Source organism: Muscardinus avellanarius, assembly GCF_963383645.1.
Source record: "Muscardinus avellanarius genome assembly, chromosome: 11".
Taxonomy (NCBI): domain Eukaryota; kingdom Metazoa; phylum Chordata; class Mammalia; order Rodentia; family Gliridae; genus Muscardinus; species Muscardinus avellanarius.
In genome coordinates this window covers 3,703,371-3,722,604 of record NC_137797.1, presented here as the reverse complement: position 1 = coordinate 3,722,604, position 19,234 = coordinate 3,703,371, and the positions used below count along the sequence as shown (strand labels likewise).

At 57.0% G+C, this 19,234-nt stretch overlaps 1 protein-coding gene across 1 annotated transcript in view; it reads right to left on the bottom strand.

Moving 5' to 3' along the window:
- CERK (ceramide kinase) overlaps window positions 1–1,872 on the bottom strand; it is a gene marked incomplete at both ends in the record, with an annotated part of 37,497 nt that extends 35,625 nt beyond the window's left edge. The window contains one exon of the mRNA XM_080705218.1: window positions 1,740–1,872. Within this exon, the coding sequence (XP_080561344.1) occupies window positions 1,740–1,872 (133 nt within the window). The remainder of the gene's footprint in view (window positions 1–1,739) is intronic.
- Between the last annotated feature and the right edge of the window lie 17,362 nt (window positions 1,873–19,234).

Below are 19,234 nucleotides of genomic sequence, written 5' to 3'. Positions count from 1 at the left end.
TCACGAGTTTGAGGTCAGTCTCAGCAACTAGGTGAGACCCTGTTTCAAAATTTAAAAAATAAATAAAAATAAAAAACAAGGGCTGGAGATGTAGCTCAGAGGTTCGGGAGTAAAATGCTCCTGGGATCAATCCCCAGTGCCAAAGGGGAAAAAAAAACCCAAAAAACAAAAAATCCCTGCTTCATCTGCCAGGGCTCCCTCTCCAGTGCCCACAGTCAAGCTCTCCACACCCAACCCAGCCACGGGCATCCCATCACCTTGGCCCCCAGGGGACGGCCTCCCAGGCCAGCCTGTTCCTCCTCTCTGGCCTCCCTAGAAGGCCACGGGATCTTTTGAAAAAGTTGAATTGCATGCCATCCTACCGGGCTCCTGTCCCACTCACAGTAAGGCCTATGAGGCTTCGGGAGGCAGCCCCGGGACCCACCTGCCTGTGCCCATCACCTGGCTCCTGCCACACGGGCCTCCCGGTGTCTCGGCACCTGTTTCGCCTGCAGGGATCTCTCCCCGATGTGCGGAGCACCCACTCTCTCCAGACTCTATTCAAATGCATGCACTTGAGACTGCTGGACCAGCCTGTACCAGACAGGGACCGCCCCACCTGGCTGAAGCCCGCGCAGCTGCTCTCCCAGGGCTCCATCAGTCGCGCCTGTCCATCTGTGTTCCTTTCTCTCCTTGAGTGGAGCGTGCTCCACTGAGCAGGGGCTTTCCATCACATGCACTGAACCAGGCCTCCTACCCTGCCTGGCCCATCCCCAGCAGGCACTCCATGTAACCTTGCTGGAGCTGGGGGATCGCTCAGTGGCCAGCAGCACGGTGCCCTAGGTCCCAACCCCAGAACAAAAAACTGAACTTGCAAACGAGGGACTGCTCAAAACTGAACACCACACTCGCCAGCCCTGGGTTTCCTCTGCCTTGAACATCCCAGCCTCTGTCCAAACTCTCTGTAATCCTGCTCTCCTGCCCAGGATCAAATGACACCTTCTCTCTAAGGCCTCTGCCAAGTCAAGCCATCCACCCCCAGACCGCTCTGCAGAGGAGACGGCTCTGCAGAAGCGCCTCAGCAAGGGCGCCTGGGTGTCCTCGCCGCCCGCCGCCCCGCCGCTGCCCTCCAGGAAGGGGTGTGTCTTTTGCATATTCATCTAGATTGGGGTCCTCCAAATCCCCAGGTCCTGGGGAGGACGGTGGCCAGCCGGTTGCCCTCAAACTCCTCACGCCCCCCAACCAGAGATGGGGTCCCAAGAGCAGCTCGGGAGCCCTTATTCAACGTCTCAGTGCAGGAAGTTCCCCTGTGCCAAGGTGCCTGACTTTGAGAGCCCTGCTAAACAGAAGCATCCATCTGGGGGGTTACAGGGAGAGGGAGGGGCCTGGTGTCCCTGGGGACACATCCCTAGCAAACCCAGTCTAATGCCCGCTTGGCACAGGCCACAGCTCCCAGAGGCGGGCCCTCAACACCCCCTCTGGCCTGTCCGCGGGGGAGGGGGCTGCGGCGCCGCCTTGCCGTCCCCCAGGCACCTCCTGGGGGCCTTGTCACCCTGTCCCTGTGCCCCCCGCGCCCGGACGTTTCCCTGCCAGCTGCCTCGGTCCCGGGCGTCCACATCCTCGCGGCCCCCGCCCTCCCCATCCCGGCCCCTCGGCTGTCTCCCCTTTGCTTCCCAGCTCAGCCCGGCCGGCACGGCCCGCTCCGGTGGCAGGCAGGCCGGGGGACGGCGCTGGCCGCGGACCCCGGAGGGGACACTCACCCGCGCCGGGCGCGTCGGGCCCGGGCCCCCGGCTCCGCCACCAGCGCAGCACGGCCCGCGCGGGCTCCAGGCTCACGGCGCAGCGCTGCTGCTTCACCCAGAGCACCGAGCGCAGCGGCTCCGCCGCCCCCATGGCCCCGGCGCCCGCGATCGGCGGGCGGGGGGCGCGCGGACGCCGGCGACACCGTTAGCGGCCCGGCCTCGGCCGCGGCGGGAGGCGGGAGCGGAGGCCTGCGTCACCCCGTACGCACGGCGGGGCCGGGGGCCAGGCCGGGAGGGGGCCGGGGGCGGGGCCGGGGCGGAGCCAGGTGGGGGCCTGGGCGGATGGCGGGAGGGGCGGGGGAGGGGACCGGGGGGAGGGGCGGGCCCCAGCTGGCCGGCCCTGGTCCGGCGGGGCCGCGGCGGGAGCTCTCGGGTCAGCTGGGGCCGCCGGAGCTCCCGAGGCCGGGCAGGAGGGCCGCGAGGAGGCGAGGTCGGAGCGGAGGTGCGCGGGCGCCCGAGCACACACGGCCTGACCTTGGGCGTCAGCGGCTCTGGGCTCCCCGGCTCCTTTCGGCTGGGGGTGGGGGGGGCCTGCAGGTTGGCCAGGCTTGCTGGAGAAGGGCCTCTTTCTACCCTAAGGGTAGCTGGGCCTGAGGACCAGGAGACAGGGGAGGGGACCGAGCTTCAGACAGCCAACCCGCCCCTCCGAGCAGTCCCAAGGAGCCAGAGCTGCAGAACTTGTGTGCTTTGTGAGGTTTTGCCCAGACACTCCTCACCCGGCTAGCTCAGCGTCTCCTCTGCACGGAGCCCCCACCCCCAGCCCCAAATGGGACCGCCAGCACTGCAAGGAGAGACTCAGCCCTGCTCTCTGGGCATGTGTGCCCCCTCAGTGCCAACCCGATGCCCTTGCTGGGTCCGCGGTGTCCAGCACAGTCCCAGCACACAGAAAGCACTTTAGTGTGGGTTAAGGACTCCATCCCTAACTTGCCAACGAAGAGCCATCAGCTCAGAGATGCAGTTCAAGTCAGGCACAGCAGGGCCTGGCTCCAGGGCTGACCCTTCCCCCGGGGTCTCCCTGTGGCTGCAGCCGGAGGTGGGGCAGGCAGGTCAACAGGGCCTGGCGCTGCACCTGGCACCGGGTGGTACCTGCACAGGTCTGATCCTGCTGGCTCCCCGTGCGTGACGTCCCCGGGCAGGAGCAGCTATGAGTCATGGCTCCCAGAGCCCGGCCCTCACTTAGGCCAGTGGCAGCCAAGGCTCCGGGACAGTCCTGTGGCTTCAGAAGGGCCCAGAGTCCTGGCCTTCCCAGTGTGGTGGGCAGCAGCAAGCCCGCCCTGTCTGTCCCCCGCTCCCCACAGCTTCTGCCCTGAGCTTGGGAAATGGGATATGAAAATTCTTTGGAACCTTGAGTTGGCTTGAGGTGGGTGCTGATGCCAGCGCTGTTGCATGTGAGTGGGTTGCCAGGCCAGGGCAGAGGGGCAGGGGCCTGCAACCCTGCCTCCCTGCGGGGGACCTCTTCCTCTGTCTGTCTGGCCCAGATCGTCTGCGTCTCCCAGTGTATTCATTGCCCTGGGACGCCACACCTCAGCCATCATATCTTGATGGATGGGTCCCCGGCCCTCAAGAAGCACCATTCAGGGTGACGGAGGCGGAATCACAAAACAGGAGTGGGCCCCATGAGGGAGCCAGACCTCCTCCACCCAGTGGACTCAGCCCAGGGCCGGGCCCAGGGTCCCCAGTGGACGCCTGAGCTGCAGAACTGTGTCCCTACGTTCACATGCTGGAGGCCTACGCGATCACTCGGAGACTGGGCCTTGAAGGAGGAAACTCAGGGAAGCCATCAAAGTGGACCGGAATCCAGTCTGCCTGGTGTCCTTAGAGGAAGAGGGGGAAATTTGAACACACAAGGAGAGGACCTGGGTACACAGGAGGACAGCCATAGGCGTTAATCAAAGCGTGACTACCTGCAAACTTCGGGAGCCACCCACCCTGCGGCACCTTGGTCTTGGACTTCCATCCTCAGCGAACTGGGACGGTGAAGTGTGGATGTCAGCCGTTTAAGCTGCCGGCCTGCCAGGGTGCAGTGGCCTCCCGCGCGGGCACCTGTCAGGACAGGCTGGGAGGGCCTGGCGGGGCACTCCGCCTCTGCCCAGGGGAGGGGCCGCCTGATGCGGAATGCACCTCCTGCGGTTGAGGGGGCGGGCTGGACGGGGCGAGGCCCTGTGTGGGGGCCTTGGGCTGTGGCTGCCCACCACACTGAGAGAACAAGGAAGGGGGCTTTGCCCAGAGCCGCTGCCAGGCCTCTGCGGTGCCACTCGGGAGCCAGCAGTGAAGACGACTGGCAGAGCAGCCAGCAGGGCCTTTGAAACGCCCCCCCCCCGGACCAGGTCGCCCAGGAGGCTGTCACTGCTGGCTCCCACGATGGCCTCCCAGCCACCTGGCTTTTCTCTTCCGGGTCAGGCACACTTTTCTCGTGCTGACCACCATGCTTTTCCCACGTGTCTGCCTGGAGACCCTGCTCACCTCCTTCAACACCCAACCCCACCCCCAGCCCCACGGGCGGTCCCCAGCCACCCAGGGCACCGCCATCGCCTGCCTCCCCGTGGCACAATGGATGCCCTCGCTTGGCAGGGATCAGAGGCACTCTGAGCCGCCTGGTAGGCCAGTGGCATGGGCTCAGTCCAGCAGCCCGGAGCCATCGTGGACATCCCGCTCAGCCCTGGCCTGCACCTCTGCCCCCAGTGTTCAGGTCCTGTCTAGGCCCACACATGGCCACCTAACGTTCACTGAAGTGACACCATGGGCCATCCAGGCCAGAGGCCCACGCAGCCACCAGCACCAGGTCCTGGCACCGTGCTTGCGATGGCCTCTGACCTCCTCTGGCCCTCCTTTCCCGAGCCCCTGAGCTGCCTTGTTGACTTGGAGGGTCCCTCCTGCTCATCTTCCCAGAGCTTCCTCCCCGCTGAAGTCAGCAGAAACCAAGACGCAGCCCCAGCTCCCACACGCTGGCTGCCGGGCACGCGCGTGGCCCTCTGCCCTCCGCCCCGGAGGAGAAGCCTCCAAGCACTGCCCGTCAAAGCCAACCGCCTGGCAGAAATGTCCTGAGCCCAAAGAGGCCCAATTGTTGGGACAGTAAACTGATAACATGCAGAGTGTGCGGCCCTAGGTTGCCACGTGACCCAGACAAGAAAAGCCAGAAGCCGGCCTTGCTTACCCCAGCCTACAGATGGACAGACTGAGACACCCAAAGAAACTGACCTGCACAGTTACACGGAAAGGACATTCCATGGGTGGGCATTCCGGGCTCTCCTGCCCCAGGCCGCAGGGGTGCCTGGCCCCGGGAGAGTCGGAAGCGAGGACAGTAGATGCCGCGGGCTCTAGCTGGTGCCCTGGGCAGACACTGCGGCCTGGGAGCTTGGGAGGCCAGTCCTTGCCCTCATGGGCACCCAGGGTAGTCCTGAACGAGGACCTCTGCAGGATGTCCTTCGGCAGGACAGGGCCCAAGCTGGACAGAAAGGCCAGCTGGGATCAGCACTGAGGTGGTGGCCAGGGACACCTGGGGGAGGAGGGCACCAGCTGCTGGAAATGATGCCCATTTCCAGTGCCAGGGTCCAGCCTTGGGCTGAACCCGTGCTCCCCAGACCCCAGAGCCCATCCTGGGCTCAGGCAGGATGCCTGCTGATGCGCCTAGCATTGGCTCGGGCGAGGGGTCTGAGGCCCTCCAGGTTCGGACTTGGGCCGGGGTTACCTGTGAACTGGGAGGGAATGGGGCTGTCAGATCAAAGCCCGGCCTCTTTCCCACCCTGCCAGCCTGTTAGCCACCTTTTGGACTCCTCTCCGGGTGGGGAACCCTTGAGAGCAGGCCAGGCTGCTGTCCCTGGCAGGAAAGAGGCCACCCAGCTCCAGGGCCTGAGGCTAGAGGAAGATGGACAGCTCTGTGGTCCACAGTATGGAGCTCCTGGAGGTGTCAGGGCAGCAGGGGCGGATGAAGGTGCTGGACGTATGGAGCAGAGTGAGCGCCCAACTCCCCCGGGGTTTTCAGCAAAGGGTCTGCTTTTATCGATGCAACATACGTAGCCTTAACAACTTAACAAGGCCCTGTTTCAAAATGAAAAGGGAGGGGCCAGGCATGGTGGCGCACACTTGTCATTCCAGCATTCGGGAGGGTCGTGGTTTGTGGACAGCCTCAGCTACTTAGTGAAGCCCTTCGCAACTCAGCGAGACCTTGTTTCACAAATAAAAGGACTAAAAACTAGGGCTGGGGGTGGAGCTTGGAGGTAAAATGCCCCTGGGTTCCATCCCAGGTACCAGAAAAATAAAAAGGGCAGGCTAGGGGTGTCGCTCAGAGGTAGAACGCCCCTGGGTTCCAGCCTCAGTACTAAACTGAGGATGGCAGAGTAGGGCTGGGGTGGGGCTTGGAGAAGCACCGCTTACCTGGAAGGAAACCCTGGGTTCAGTCATCACTGCAAGACAGACACGGAAAACAGGAGCAGCAGAAGCAGCAGAAGCACGGCAGGGATCCTGGCTGGAGTCGGAGGCCTGCGGCGAGTCCAGCTCGGCCTTAAGTAGAGCGCTGGTTTCGAGGTCCCAGCTCACTCATCTGCAAAGTGGGGGTGCCGGAGGGCCGTCTCTGAGGTGCTGCCAGCTCCGACTCTAAGGGTCCTGGGCGGAGCCTCGGCCCCAAGTCCACCGGGTTGTTTGGTTCTATGGTACCGAAGATCGAACCCAGAGCATTCTACCTCCGAGCTACACTCTCAGCCCTTCTTCTTTTTTTTTTTTTTTGAAACAAGGTCTCACTAAGTTGCTGAGAGTCTTGCTAAATTATTGAGGCCGGCCTCAAACGTGCAATCCTCCTGTCTCAGCCTCCTGAGTGCTGGGATCACAGGTGGGTGTTTTTGTCATATTGCGTAACTTCTCTGGGGGCATAGAAGGGCCGAGCCCCAAGGTATACAGAGCTCCCTGTCTCCCACCTAAATGTGTGTGGCGCTGGGGTGGAGCCCAGGGGCTTCTCTACCTCCAGGCTATGCTACCAGACTTAATTTTATACTTTATTTGGAAACAGGGTCTCACTAAGTAGCCGAGGCAGGCTTTGAGCATGTCTCAGCCTCCTAAGCTCTGGGATTACAAGTGTGTGTCACCACACCCGGCTTGTCTCCGGCCTAAATTCTTGCAGGAAGAAAATCCCCACTCCTTCATTCATCCTCTTCCTCTCCAGGGAAGGCAGCCGCCTGGGATGAGCCTGGTGTGTGTCACTGCGCCGGCCGTCCTGGTCCCCTGGCCAACAGCTGCGGGACCGACCTATGGCCGGGCTGGGGTTCCCGGTGAGCTATGTTGTCCGCGTTGCCTGACAGGAAACCCTCTGCCGCACGTGGCTGTCGGGAAGGGGGGCAGCTGTCCAGTCTCCTGGAGGGCATGCTGAGGCCAGGGCCAAGGTGTCTGGGGCCGGTCTTGGCACGAGCAGAGCCGGCATGGAGTCCCGCTCTTAGTACTCTCTCAGTCCTACCCCTGGCACGGGGGCGGGGGTGCGCCCTCATCCCAGATTTCCTATTTGTTGCCTCATTTGATCTGTAGAAGGACCTATGACGTATGCAGGAGACAGTGGCCGTTACCCCGGTTACAGAGGGGGATGGGGAAGCCCAGGTCACATGGAGTGGGGGCCACCTGACCGCTGGCCAGCTCTGGCTGCACCTGGCACTTCCTCATTTATGGGGGGCGATGCGACATCTGTGACTCAGGGCAGCCAAGAGCTAAAAGAGGAGGAGGCGGGGGACAGCTCTGGGCACCGCGCAGGATATGGGTCAGCGGCTTCCCTGGGCAGCCGGCCAGCATCCAGAGCAGCGTGGTGCTGAGGACCCAGGGGCAGGGGTGCAGGCGGCTGGCATTTCCCTATGAACGGCACAAGGCGCAGACTCAGATGTCTTCTTGTTCTGGAGAAACTGTACCCAGTTCTTCTTTCCCAATCCCCTCCGTTCCCAAGTCCTCCCAGCCCACTGTCTGGGCGGCCCTGCCTGGGCCCTGGGTGAGATGGTTCAGCCCTTAGCAGCTCCTTCGGAGGAGAGGGGAATGGCCCAGCTCCCCAAAGACTCCACTGACCTGACCCAGGGAGTAGGAAGCTCATGGGGGGCTGGTACACTGGAGGGCACAAGCCCTGGAATTTGGGGGCTTCATGCTTTCAGGGCACAGTGGCTTCAGCAAGTGCAGACAGGGTGGCGGTGGCTCCCGGGCAGAGGGCACCAGGCACAGGTCTAAGGCACCCTGGAACGCGTTGAGGGCAGGAGCTGGAGAACTGGAGCAGGGAGCCACAGCTCGCAGAGGCCTGAGGACCGGAGCCGGGAGACCCTCCCGGCAGACCTGGGGCCACACTGGCTCTGGAGCGAGCCTGGCGTGACGGACACACACTTGCTTCCAGAGGCCAGTGGGCAGCACGGTGGGGAAGGGTCGCCGAGGGAGGCCAGCGGGAGTGGCGGGCCTTTCCTTGTCAGTGTAGCCCCTGCTGGGCCCGGGCCACGCGCCTGGTGGCTGGAGGTGGGCGCGTCAGGGTGGTCAGCCGCAGGGGGCACCAGGGGTCAGTGGCTGACAGGAAAGAACGAGGAAGTGGGCAGGCGGCGGGCGGGCGGCAGGTGCTGCCTCGGTCACGCACCCCTGACCTTGGCCCAGTGCCCGGGAGCCGGCCCTCCCTGCACTGTCCAGCTCTGCTAGTGGTGGGAACGCGCCTGGGACTGAGCACCCAGGACGGTCGGTAGCCGGGTTCTGGATTCAGCTGCCCGTGAGGGGCCCTCAGCTCCCCTCAGCGACCCTCTTCCTCCCTCCCTGTGTCCCACAGCCCCCTCCATCCTCCTGTGCTCTTTGGAAGGCTCTTGTGCATTGGGCAGGGCTGGCATTCCTGTTTCACAGATGGAGAGCGGAGGCCAGGGCCTGGCCTGGGCCACTTTCCCCAGCCTTTCCCAAGTCACGCTCTGGGTCAGGTATAGAGCGAGGTCGGGTCTTGGGTCTTCCCAGGGAGAGCTGCCTTGAATTCCCACGACCGTTTGGGAACCATGGGGCCCAGCTGGGGCGCGGAGCCCCTTCCTCTGCCGATGCCCCTCAGGACCTCTGCAGCCATCATCACAGGGGCCGGGCTCTGTCCTCTGGCAGTGGAGCGGAGGCCAGCCGGGAAGGGCTGGGAGGCCTCTATTTTGGGGCTGGGGTTCTATGGCTCTGTGCCACCCCGGGATGGGGGGATCCTAGCTCTATCCAGTTCACTTGGCAAATCCTGCAGTGACTGGCGGCATGGGAGAGAGGTTGTCAGTAGTTGGAAAGCCCAGTAGCCTGAATGACAGGAACAAGAATGGGAACAGCCGGATGTGGTGGCGCACGCTTGTCATCCCAGCACTCGGGAGGCTGAGACAGGAGGATCGTAGTTTGCGGACAGCTCAGCTACTTAGTGAGGCCCTCTGCAACTCAGTGAGACCCTGTTTCAAGGTAAAGAATAAAAAATAGGGCTGGGGGTGTATCTTGGAGGTGGAATGCCCCTGGGTTCCATTCCCAATACCCGGGGACAGACCCAGCCTGCTGCCTGGACTGGAAAGATGTGGGCCAAGAGCAGAGCGGGGTGTGCATGGCGCGTAGTGCTGGAGTCAGTGGGTTGAGCAGCCTGAATCAGGGTCCCCCTCAGAGGTCACCCCTCTGTCCACCACGGCGGGGCCCGCTGCTAGCCCTACTGCTCCACCTCCTCCACTCGTTGCCTGACATTCCAGTGAGTGTGTTTGGTCTGGACTCCCTGCGGCTGGACACAGACGTGGCCTCGGGCTGCTGGACAGTGGGTGAGGACCTGGGAGAATTTCCTGAGGCAGAGGAGACTCCCACCACCCGTCTGGGCTTCTCATCTCAAACACGGGCGCAAGCCGGCGTGGTGGTGCACCGTGGTGATCCCAGAACTTGGGAATCTGAGATGGGAGGATGTCCTTGGAAGCTTAGTGGGAGCCCCAGCAACCTTGAAACTTATATTGTTTCAAAATACAAAATAGGAGCCAGGTAAGGTGGCGCACGCTTGTGATCCCAGGGTTCCGGAGGCTGTGATTTGCAGACAGCCTCAGCTATTTAGTGAGGGCCTTTGCAACTCAGTGAGACCCTGTTTCAAAATAAGGAATACAAAAATAAGGCTTGGGGGGTGTAGCTGGGGGGGGGGAGAATGCTCCTGGGTTCTATTCCCAGCACTGCAAAAATAAATCAATCAATCAATAAATAATAAATAAATATTAAAACATAAGATAGGGGTGTAATCCTGAGGTAGAAGCCCTAATAACACAAAGAAGGAATGACAAAGAAAGAAAGAAAGAAAGAAAGAAAGAAAGAAAGAAAGAAAGAAAGAAAGAAAGAAAGACATGGATGCCATTTTTTTTGAGGTACTTTTTTTTTTGCCACACACTACGATCCTCCTGTTTTAGCCTCCCTAATGGTGGGATTGCAAGCATGCGCCACCACGCCCAGCTCAGGGACATCTTATGGACAGGTCCCACCCAAGCAGCCTCCAGCACCCTTCACTGCCCGCAGGTCTCTCAGGTGATGGCTGCAGGTGGCAGTCTTCTCTCTGTGCCACCTAGAGATGGCCAGGAGAATGGCAGGGCAGGGAGCCGGCTGGGCTGAGCCGGGCTGAGCTGGGGACCTCCCGAAAGTCCACAGGGATGAAGGGGGAGGGGGGTTCCCCTTGGAGGGCGCCTTCACAGAGAGGTGAGGACCACACCGGCCCAGGGGTGTGAGGGATGTGAAGAGAGGGGTGTGGAGAGCCAGGGGCGGGTGGCCACTGAGCCTGCCTTTAGGAGAGGTGCAGCCCATTGTCCCTGCCAGGGCTGTCCCCGGGGGCTCCCAGGACTGGCGCGGCCCTGCATCCCTCTGACCCTGGCCATGCCCGTCACCCTGTGTCCCTCCACCCTGCCTTCTGGTGGGCTGGCTCCTCCCCGACTCCTCATGCTCGCACCCCGCCTTGTCTGTGTCTACACCCTTCCGCTAGGTGAGGATGGGTTTCTGCCGTGATGGAGAAGCCACTGAAGGCAGCTGTGCCCTGGGCTTGGACCCTGGACTGGGGGAGGGGCTGCCTTTGGTTGGTGGGTACTGAGTGCCCTGCCTCTCACCAGCATCTCAGGGAGCCCTAGTTGTGGCTGGGTAGACAGATGCCACGAGTCACCTTGGCAGGAAGGTGACGCTGGGTGGCAGTGCAGACCCCAGGATCAGCCACGTACCTTGGGCCTGGCACTGAGGCCGCAGAGCTGGGGAGGAAAGATAGGTTTCTAGAATTTTACTTTTTTTTGTGTGCAGTACTGGGGATGAAATCCAAGGGCATTTCACCTCTGAGCTACACCCCCAGCCCTATTTTTTTTATTCTATTTTGAAACAGGGTCTCACTGGGTTGCAAATGGCCTTGCTAAGTAGCTGAGGCTGTCCTCGAACCTGTGATCCTCCTGTCTCAGCCTCCCAAATGCTGGAATTACGGCTGAATTTTACTTCTGTTTGGTTCACTGAGCATCATGATTTTGTAAAGGACGATTAACTCTAGCCAGGCACAGGCCTGTAATCCCAGGACGTGGAAGGCTCAAACAGAAGAGTCCCAGGTTTGAGGCCAGTGTGTAGTAACTTAGTGAGATCCTGTCTCAAAAATTAAAAGAAAGGGCTGGTGTGGTGGCACACACTTGTAATCCCAGCATTCGGGAGGCGGAGATTGGAGGATCCTGGTTTGCGGACAGCCTCAGCTACTTAGTGAGGCCCTCCGCAACTTAGTGAGACCCTGTTTCAAAATAAAGAATAAAAAGTAGGGCTGGGGTGTAGCTCAGAGGTCAAATGCCCCTGGGTTCCATCCCCAGACCTGCAAAAAATAAATAAATAAATAAATAAATAAATAGCCAGGTGTGGTGGTGCATGCTTGTAACCCCCGCGCTTGGGAGGTGGAGACAGGAGGATTGCTCAGGTTCGAAGCCAGCCTTGCTGGCTTAAGAGACCCTGTTTCCAAGTAAAAAATATAAAAGAGGTCTGGGTGTGTAGCCTGGAGGTAGAAGGGTTTCCAGGAACCCCAGTACTACAAAATAAATAAATAAATAAATAAATAAATAAATAAATAAATGACTAAAAAAATAGGGCTGGGCATGAAGATTGGAGGTAAAAAGCCCCTGGGTTTCATCCTCAGTAACACACACACACACACACACACACACACACACACACACACACACACATTAAAAAAGAAAAAAACATTTTAAAGGGGTTCTTTCTTTTGTCTCTTTGGAACCAGGGATCGACCCCAGAGCGCCACACCTGCAAAGCAGGCACTTTGCCACTGAGCTACATCCCAGCCCCAAGAAAAGAATGTTTTAAGAGCTGGGTATGTAGCTTAGTTGTAGAATGCTTCCTGGGTTCGATTCCCAGCATCAATAAACAGAAAAAAAAAAAAAAAGAAAAAAGAGCAGTGTCTCGGGGCCTCCCACTGCCCCTGGGGGGCCCGAGGGCAGGTCCTTGCTGTGCTGCCCGGGTGGGGCAGGCTGCGGAGTCAGAGCCAGCAGTGCCCCTGCACAGCCGCGAGCCGCAGCTCGCTCCTCCTGGACGTCCGCTGCCCTCCTCCACCCCACCAGTCACACCGGAGCTGCTGGCCGTGGGTCAGGAGCCTGACTTGTGGCCCCTGTGTGTCCTTCTCACCAAAGGGAGACTTTTTCAATTACTTAGCCTCTTGAAGACTCCACTTTCTCACCTTTTTTGTTGTTGTTTGTTTCTGTACTGGGGATGGAACCTAGGAGCATTCTACCTCTGAGCTACACCCCAGTCCTATTTCTTTAGTCTTTTTATTTTTTGAAACAGGGTCTCACTGAGCTGCGAAGGGTCTCACTAAGTAGCTGAGGCTGTCCACAAACCACAATCCTCTGGTCTCTGCCTACTGAACACTGGGATTATAAGCATGTACCATCATGCCTGGCTTCTCACCTTTATTTTTAAAAAAATGTTTGTGGGTCTGGGATCAGAGCCTGCCATGAGGCAAGGCCGTTTCCGGGGCCTCCGAGGCTGGGATCAGAGCCTGCGGAGGGGTTAGGCTGGTGCTGGGGCCAGCGAGGCTGGAATCAGAGCCTGCCGTGAGGCAAGGCCGGTTCTGGGGCCTCCAAGGCCGGGATCAGGCCAGGCTGGCACCAGGGCCTTCAGGAGTAGGATTGGAACTTGCAGTGTGGCATACACAGAGAAATATCACAGAAAATAAAAAAATCAGATGCTTTCCCTAATATGCAAAAACTAGGAAGAAATGGGTAATAGGAGGAGATCTAGTTGAAGAAAGGGCCCTATGGAGGAACAATTAAGGTGACCAATCAGAGGGGATGGGATGGGAGAAGATGGGATCTCTTTAAAGCACATGATGTACGTAAACAAATATATCAAAGTCAATCACTAAATCAAGCATGGGATTGAGGGAGGGGGAGGGAATGGGATGGGGATTGGATAAAGGCTAATTGGATGATGTGTGCTTGAATATCCTCACAAATCGTGTATTCCATTGTGATGTCTGACTACAATGCACCAATAAAAATATTTTTAAAAATGTTTGTGGTACTGGGGATGGAACCCAGTTTTTTTGTTTGTTTGTTTGTTTTACCTCTGGGCTATACTCCCAGACCTATTTTATATTTTATTTGGAAACAGGGTCTCACTAAATTGCTGAGAGCCTAAGTAGCTGAGGCTGGTTTCGAACCTGTGCGATCCTCCTGTCTCAGCCTCCCAAGTACTGGAGTTATAAGCCTGGGCCACCACTCTCCTCTCTTATTTTTTAATTTTGAAACAAGGTTTCACTGAGTTGTGAAGGGCCTCACCAAGTAGCTGAGGCTGTCTGCGAACCGCGATCCTCCTGTCTCAGCCTCCCAAATGCTGGGATTCCAAGCGTGCGCCACCATGCCCGGCTTTTATTCTTTATTTTGAAACAGGGTCTCACTATTGCTGAGGGGCTCATTAAGTAACTGAGGCTGGCCTCGAACCTGGATCCTCCTGTCTCAGCTTCCCAAGTACTGGAATTACAAGCATGCACCACCATGCCCAGTCCTGACATCATTCTTCAAAGTGTTCAAAGTATGAGTTTTAGTTTTTCCTGGATGCCACAGTAGTTGATTTTTTTTTTTTTGAAGGAAAGGAGATGACTATTTAAAGTTTTTTTGAGGGAATGTGTATGTGTGGTATTGGCAATTGAACTCAGGGGCATTCTACCTCTGGGCTATACCTCCATCCTTATTTTATTTTTTGTTTTGAAACAGGGTCTCACTCAGTTACAGGGGCTCTTGCCAAATATCTGAGGCTGGCCTTGAACCTGCAATCCCCCTCCTGTCTCAGCCTCTCAAGTCCTGGAATTACAGGTGTGTGCTACCACGCCCACCTAATGTTATTTTCATTTTAATTAAATTTAATAAAGAAAATCTCTTTGCTGCTAAGAAATCATTTCTTCTTCCCCCCTCTCCTTTGCGCGACATTTACAATATGGTAACAGAATGTGAGTGCAGATTTTCCAAAGCGTTTAATGTAAGGGGAAGGGAAAAACAAAAGTAAACATAGGTAAACACCTTCTGGCTGCTCCCCTCGGTGGGGAGGGGTTAGCCACGCTGCATCTGAAGGGCCGATTTGTCCTGCCTGGGCTCACAATCCCTCTCCTTCCTCCCGCCTTTCCTCCTCGTGTGTTGGATGGGGTGGGGGTTTCTGGAGTGTGCCATTCCCGACTTTGGCGCCAAGAGGAAGCACTTACCCATCTGTGCTGGTCCTAGGGCGGCAGCCAGCCTTCCTCCACTGGGCGGGGGAGCTGATCCAGGCAGGACGTCAGCCTTGAAAAGAGGACTTTGGCGCCCAGGAAAACAGCGGAGCCTTAAGTCCAGCCCAGGAGCGTGTTGTGTGGAGGGCCGTGTTTCGGGGGACAGAATGCATCGCTGCTCTTTTTCAGAGGCATGCTGAGCGACACGGGGTGTTCTGCGGGAACATTCTCACTTCTTGCCAGAGGGGAGCAAGATGACGGGGCTGGCGTGAGGGCAGGAGTTCAGCAGGAAAGAGATGCCGATGGCTAATGTAAAAAAAAAAAATGCTGCATAGAAATAAGCAGTTTACCTTAAGGGTCTCCTAACTTTCTTAATTTTCACAATGATTTTTTTTAACACAAGCCTCAATATGCGCATATTTATTTATAAATTATATGCATGCGCTTCTATCAGTCCAGGTACTCGATATTAGCAAAATCTTCTTTTCCTTCTTTAGTTAGGGAATGACTCTAAAAGTTCAGTACAGTTCTTTTTCCCCTCTGCTCAGTGACTTGCAGTGGTCTCTGGTGTATGCCATGGCCCGTGGTGAGCTTTGGCATGTAAGAAGAGAGAGGGCCGGGCGTGGTGGCGCAGGCTTGTAATCCTAGCATTTGGGAGGCTGAGAAAGGAGGATCCCGGTTCAAGGACAGATTCAGTTACTTAGGCTCTTTGCAACTCAGTGAGACCCTGTTTCTAAGTAAATAATAAAAAAATAGGGCTGGGGGTGTAGCTCGGAGGTAGAATGCCCCCTGGGTTCCATCTCTAGTACTGGAAGAAGAAGAAGAAGAAGAAGAAGAAGAAGAAGAAGAAGAAGAAGAAGAAGAAGAAGAAGAAGAAGAAGAAGAAGAAGAAGAAGAAGAAGAAGAAGAACAAGAAGAAGAAGAAGAACAAGAAGAAGAAGAAGAAGAAGAAGAAGAAGAAGAAGAAGAAGAAGAAGAAGAAGAAGAAGAACAAGAAGAAGAAGAAGAACAAGAAGAAGAAGAAGAACAAGAAGAGGAGGAGGAGGAGGAGGAGGAGGAGGAAGAAGTAGGAGGAGTAGGAGGAGAGGGGGTGTAGGGGTAGGAATATCTGGAGCTCAGGAACAACTGGATCCAGGGTCTTAAGGCTATTGCTAGCTTTTTTCTTTTTTTTTCTTCACCTGGTGTGTGTGTGTGTGTGTGTGTGTGTGTGTGTGTGTGTGTGTGTGTGTGTGTTACTGGGAATTGAACCCAGGGGCATTCTACCTCTGAGTTAAACCCCTACCCCTTTTTTTTTGGTGGTGGTACTGGGGTTCCTGGAAACCCTTCTACCTCTGGGCTATACTCCCAGACACCTGTTTTTTAGTTTTTTAATTTTTATTTATTTATTTTTGGTGGTACTGGGGGTGGAAGCCAGAGGCTTTCTACCTCTGAGCTATACTCCCAGACCTATTTTATATTTTATTTGGAAACAGGGTCTCACTTAGTTTGCTGAGAGCCTCACTAAGTAGCTGAGGCTGGCTTCGAACCTGTGTGATCCTCCTGTCTCAGCCTCCCAAGCGTGGGGATTACAAGCATGCACCACCATGCCCGGCACCGCTATCCTCTTTTAAAAATCTATTTTGAGCAAGGTGTGGTGGTGCCTGCTTGTAATTCCAGTTCTTGGGAGGCTGAGACAGGAGGATTGCAGGTTTGAGGACAGTCTCAGCAATTTAGTGAGGCCTTCCACAACTTAGACCTTTTTCTGTGTGTGCAGTACTGGGAATGGAACTCAGGGGCTTTATGCCTCTGGGTTACACTCCTAGATCTATTTTATATTTTATTTGGAAACAGCGTCTCGTTAAGTTGTTGAGCGCCTCACTAAGTAGCTGAGGCTGGCTTCAAACCAGCATGATCCTCCTGTCTCAGCCTCCCAAGTTTGTGCCACTATGCCTGGCTTGAGACCCTGTTTTGAATTAAAAACTAAAATAGGGATGAGGGTGTAGCTCAGAGGTAGAATTCCCCTGGGTTTCTTCTGCAGTGACACACACACACACACACACACACACACACACACACACCCCAATAAAAAAAAAAACCCAAACTGCCAGTTTTCCCCCCATGGTCCTTTGGTGTCCGGTGGACACTGAAGTTACTTTTTAGTGTTAATTTTGCCTTTCACTGGGTAGCAGCCACAATATTTGGCCAGCTTCTAGGGGGCATCCGTAGGAAGTCAAGTCTCCAAGCGACCTTGGACGACATAGCCCTTCTCTTCTTGCTTGCAATTCTTGGGCAGGATGTTCAGAGAATGCGACATCCAGAGATAAGGGGGAACTGTGCACAACAGCCCGGGCTTTGTCCTCGGTCCTTCGAGAACAGGACACCTCACAGTGCCTTGGCCCAGCGAGCCAGTGGCGTCTGGGCACACAGCTGCGAGTGGGAAGCTTTGGAGTCCTTCAGCTGCAGTGTGAGGGGGACCTCCTGTCGGGGCTCTTCTGAGCCTCGGGAGGCCAGTTCGACGTGTGTCCTCGGTGCGGGTGACTCCTGCTGCTGTCTGTAATAAAGATGCCCTGCCCGGCCCAGTGTTCTGCCTCACGGGTGAGCCCTAGGACTGTAGGTGTGACGGGCTGGTTCCTGTGGTGCGACCTGCGCGGAGCCCGTCAGAGACAAGAAGGCGTTCAGAGCTCTGACAACTGGGTTTGGGCACAGCCTTCTGCCAGACAGGAACACCAGCAGGGGTTGGCGGGGGTCCCAAGTCCTTCCCTGGGGCTGGGAAGCAGTGCACGGTGCTCCCCTCCTGGGGACTGATACCACTGCACCGTATTTCTGCTCATCGGCTCCACGCTGACCAAGGCCATGTGGCATTTTCTTAGGCCCTGGGACTGGCTCAGAGGTAGGCACAAATGCCCAGAGGCATAAGGAGGGACTCAGCATGGGAGGCTGAGACAAGCAGATCACAGGTTCGAGGCCACCTCAGCAATTGGGTGTGGCTCTTTTGAGGTGAAGGGGGCCATCCTGGGAGTAGCTGAACAGGGTCACCACGGAGTTGTCTTCTCCACACTCTGAGCTACCCTGGACTTTTTCATTTACATAAGCAAATAATCCCCTTCATTGTGTAAGCCAGTCTGAGTAGAACTTTGTCATTCCTGCTGTGAGCACATACTAATTTGTGTAGCATTTAATGCCAGCAGTTAGGATATTGCTAATGATGGACTCCAAAATACAGAAATGGCTGAAGGGAGCGGGGGTGGTGGTGGTGGTGAGGAGGACCATCTCTCCGGGTAGGGAGCGGAGGGTCTTTGCTGCATGTCGCAAGTCACTGGGATGGGCTAGATAATGGCCCCAACACGGCCACGTCCTCATCCTGAAGCTAAGGACCTTACCTTATAGCCCAAAGAGTTTGTAAACGAGATCAGGCTAAGAACCTGATTGTCTTAGGGACCTTGTAAGCGGGATCCAGGGACCCAGGAGGAGTCAGAAGAGAGACTGTGCCAGCAGCAGACACTGCGTGAGGCTCTTCCAAGACAGAGGAGGGGGCTGCAGGCCAAGGAATGCTGAGAGGCAGAGAGATAGAGAGAGAGAGGGGGGGGGAGAACTTCTGAGGGATCTGGACTTCATTTTAGCCCCATGAACCTGGTTTTGAATGTCTGACTTTCAGAACTGGGATGGCCCTCCAGTGATGGCCGAGCTGGGAAGGAAGGCTGGGCTTGTGTCTCTCCACACTGACCAGTGGTTGCGTGTGAGCTGTGTTGGGGCAAGGTGGCAACGTGGACCAAGACAGCTCCTGGGGAGAGGCTCTGCTGCACGTCTGCCCTGAAAGGGATCCCAGCACCCCTTCGCCAGGGCCCTGCAGCTTAGCCAACCGCTGCCTGTCTCCGCACTTCTTATGAAAGGGAAATCCATTTATTTGTTTAAACCACTGCTGGTCAAGTGTCCTCTTACATTGATTGTGGTACCAGGGTTTGGATGCAGGCTTTCTTTATCACTGAGCTACACCTCTAGTCCTTTTTATTTTGGACAGGGTCTCACTAAGTTGCCAAGGCTGGCCTTGAGCTTACGGGAAGGGGCTTCAGCATTCAGGCAGGTCCCCTTTCTGGAGGAGCCTACAAGAAGAAGGTTGGGGTCCTCCTGCAGCCACCACAGATCCTCAGCACCCTGAGGTCCTCCCGCAGCCACGGCAGATCCTCAGCACCCTGAGGTCTTCCCAAGCTACAGCAGATCCTCAGCATCCTGAGGTCCTCCTGGAGCCACCACAGATCCTTAGCACCCTGAGGTCCTCCCGCAGCCGCCGCAGAACCTCAGCACCCCTCAGGCTGCCCCAGTTGAGTCCTCTCCCTCCAGCTGGCACCTCTGCTGCTCCAAGTGGCTTAGCTGCCGGAGGGACTTGGATTCCCATCTCGGGCCTTCAGAACACTGGGGTGTCTCCTGCCTGACTCTGATGGTAGGTGAAGAATACAGCAGTCACACCCAGGCAGGACACGTGACCAGCGGCTCCCACAGATAAGCCCCTCCTTGGGAACCGCCCTCGGCCAAGGGGCACTGTCTCCCAGGACTACGTGCCTCCTCCCCGGGGGTAGTTAGCTGGCACCTGAGGTCAGTGTGTAGCAATGCAGGGCCCCACCGACCTGTCTCCATGTGGAGCATCTCTGGAAGGCCTGGTGCCTCAGCTGCAGCCCGTCACAGCTCAACTTTTTCCTGATAAACCAGCTGCATGCCAGCATCTGTCTCACCATCTGCTTCCTGTGGAATCCAACTTCGTCCTAAGTGTAGCCGCACTAGCTTTAGTGCTGATGTTCCTCAT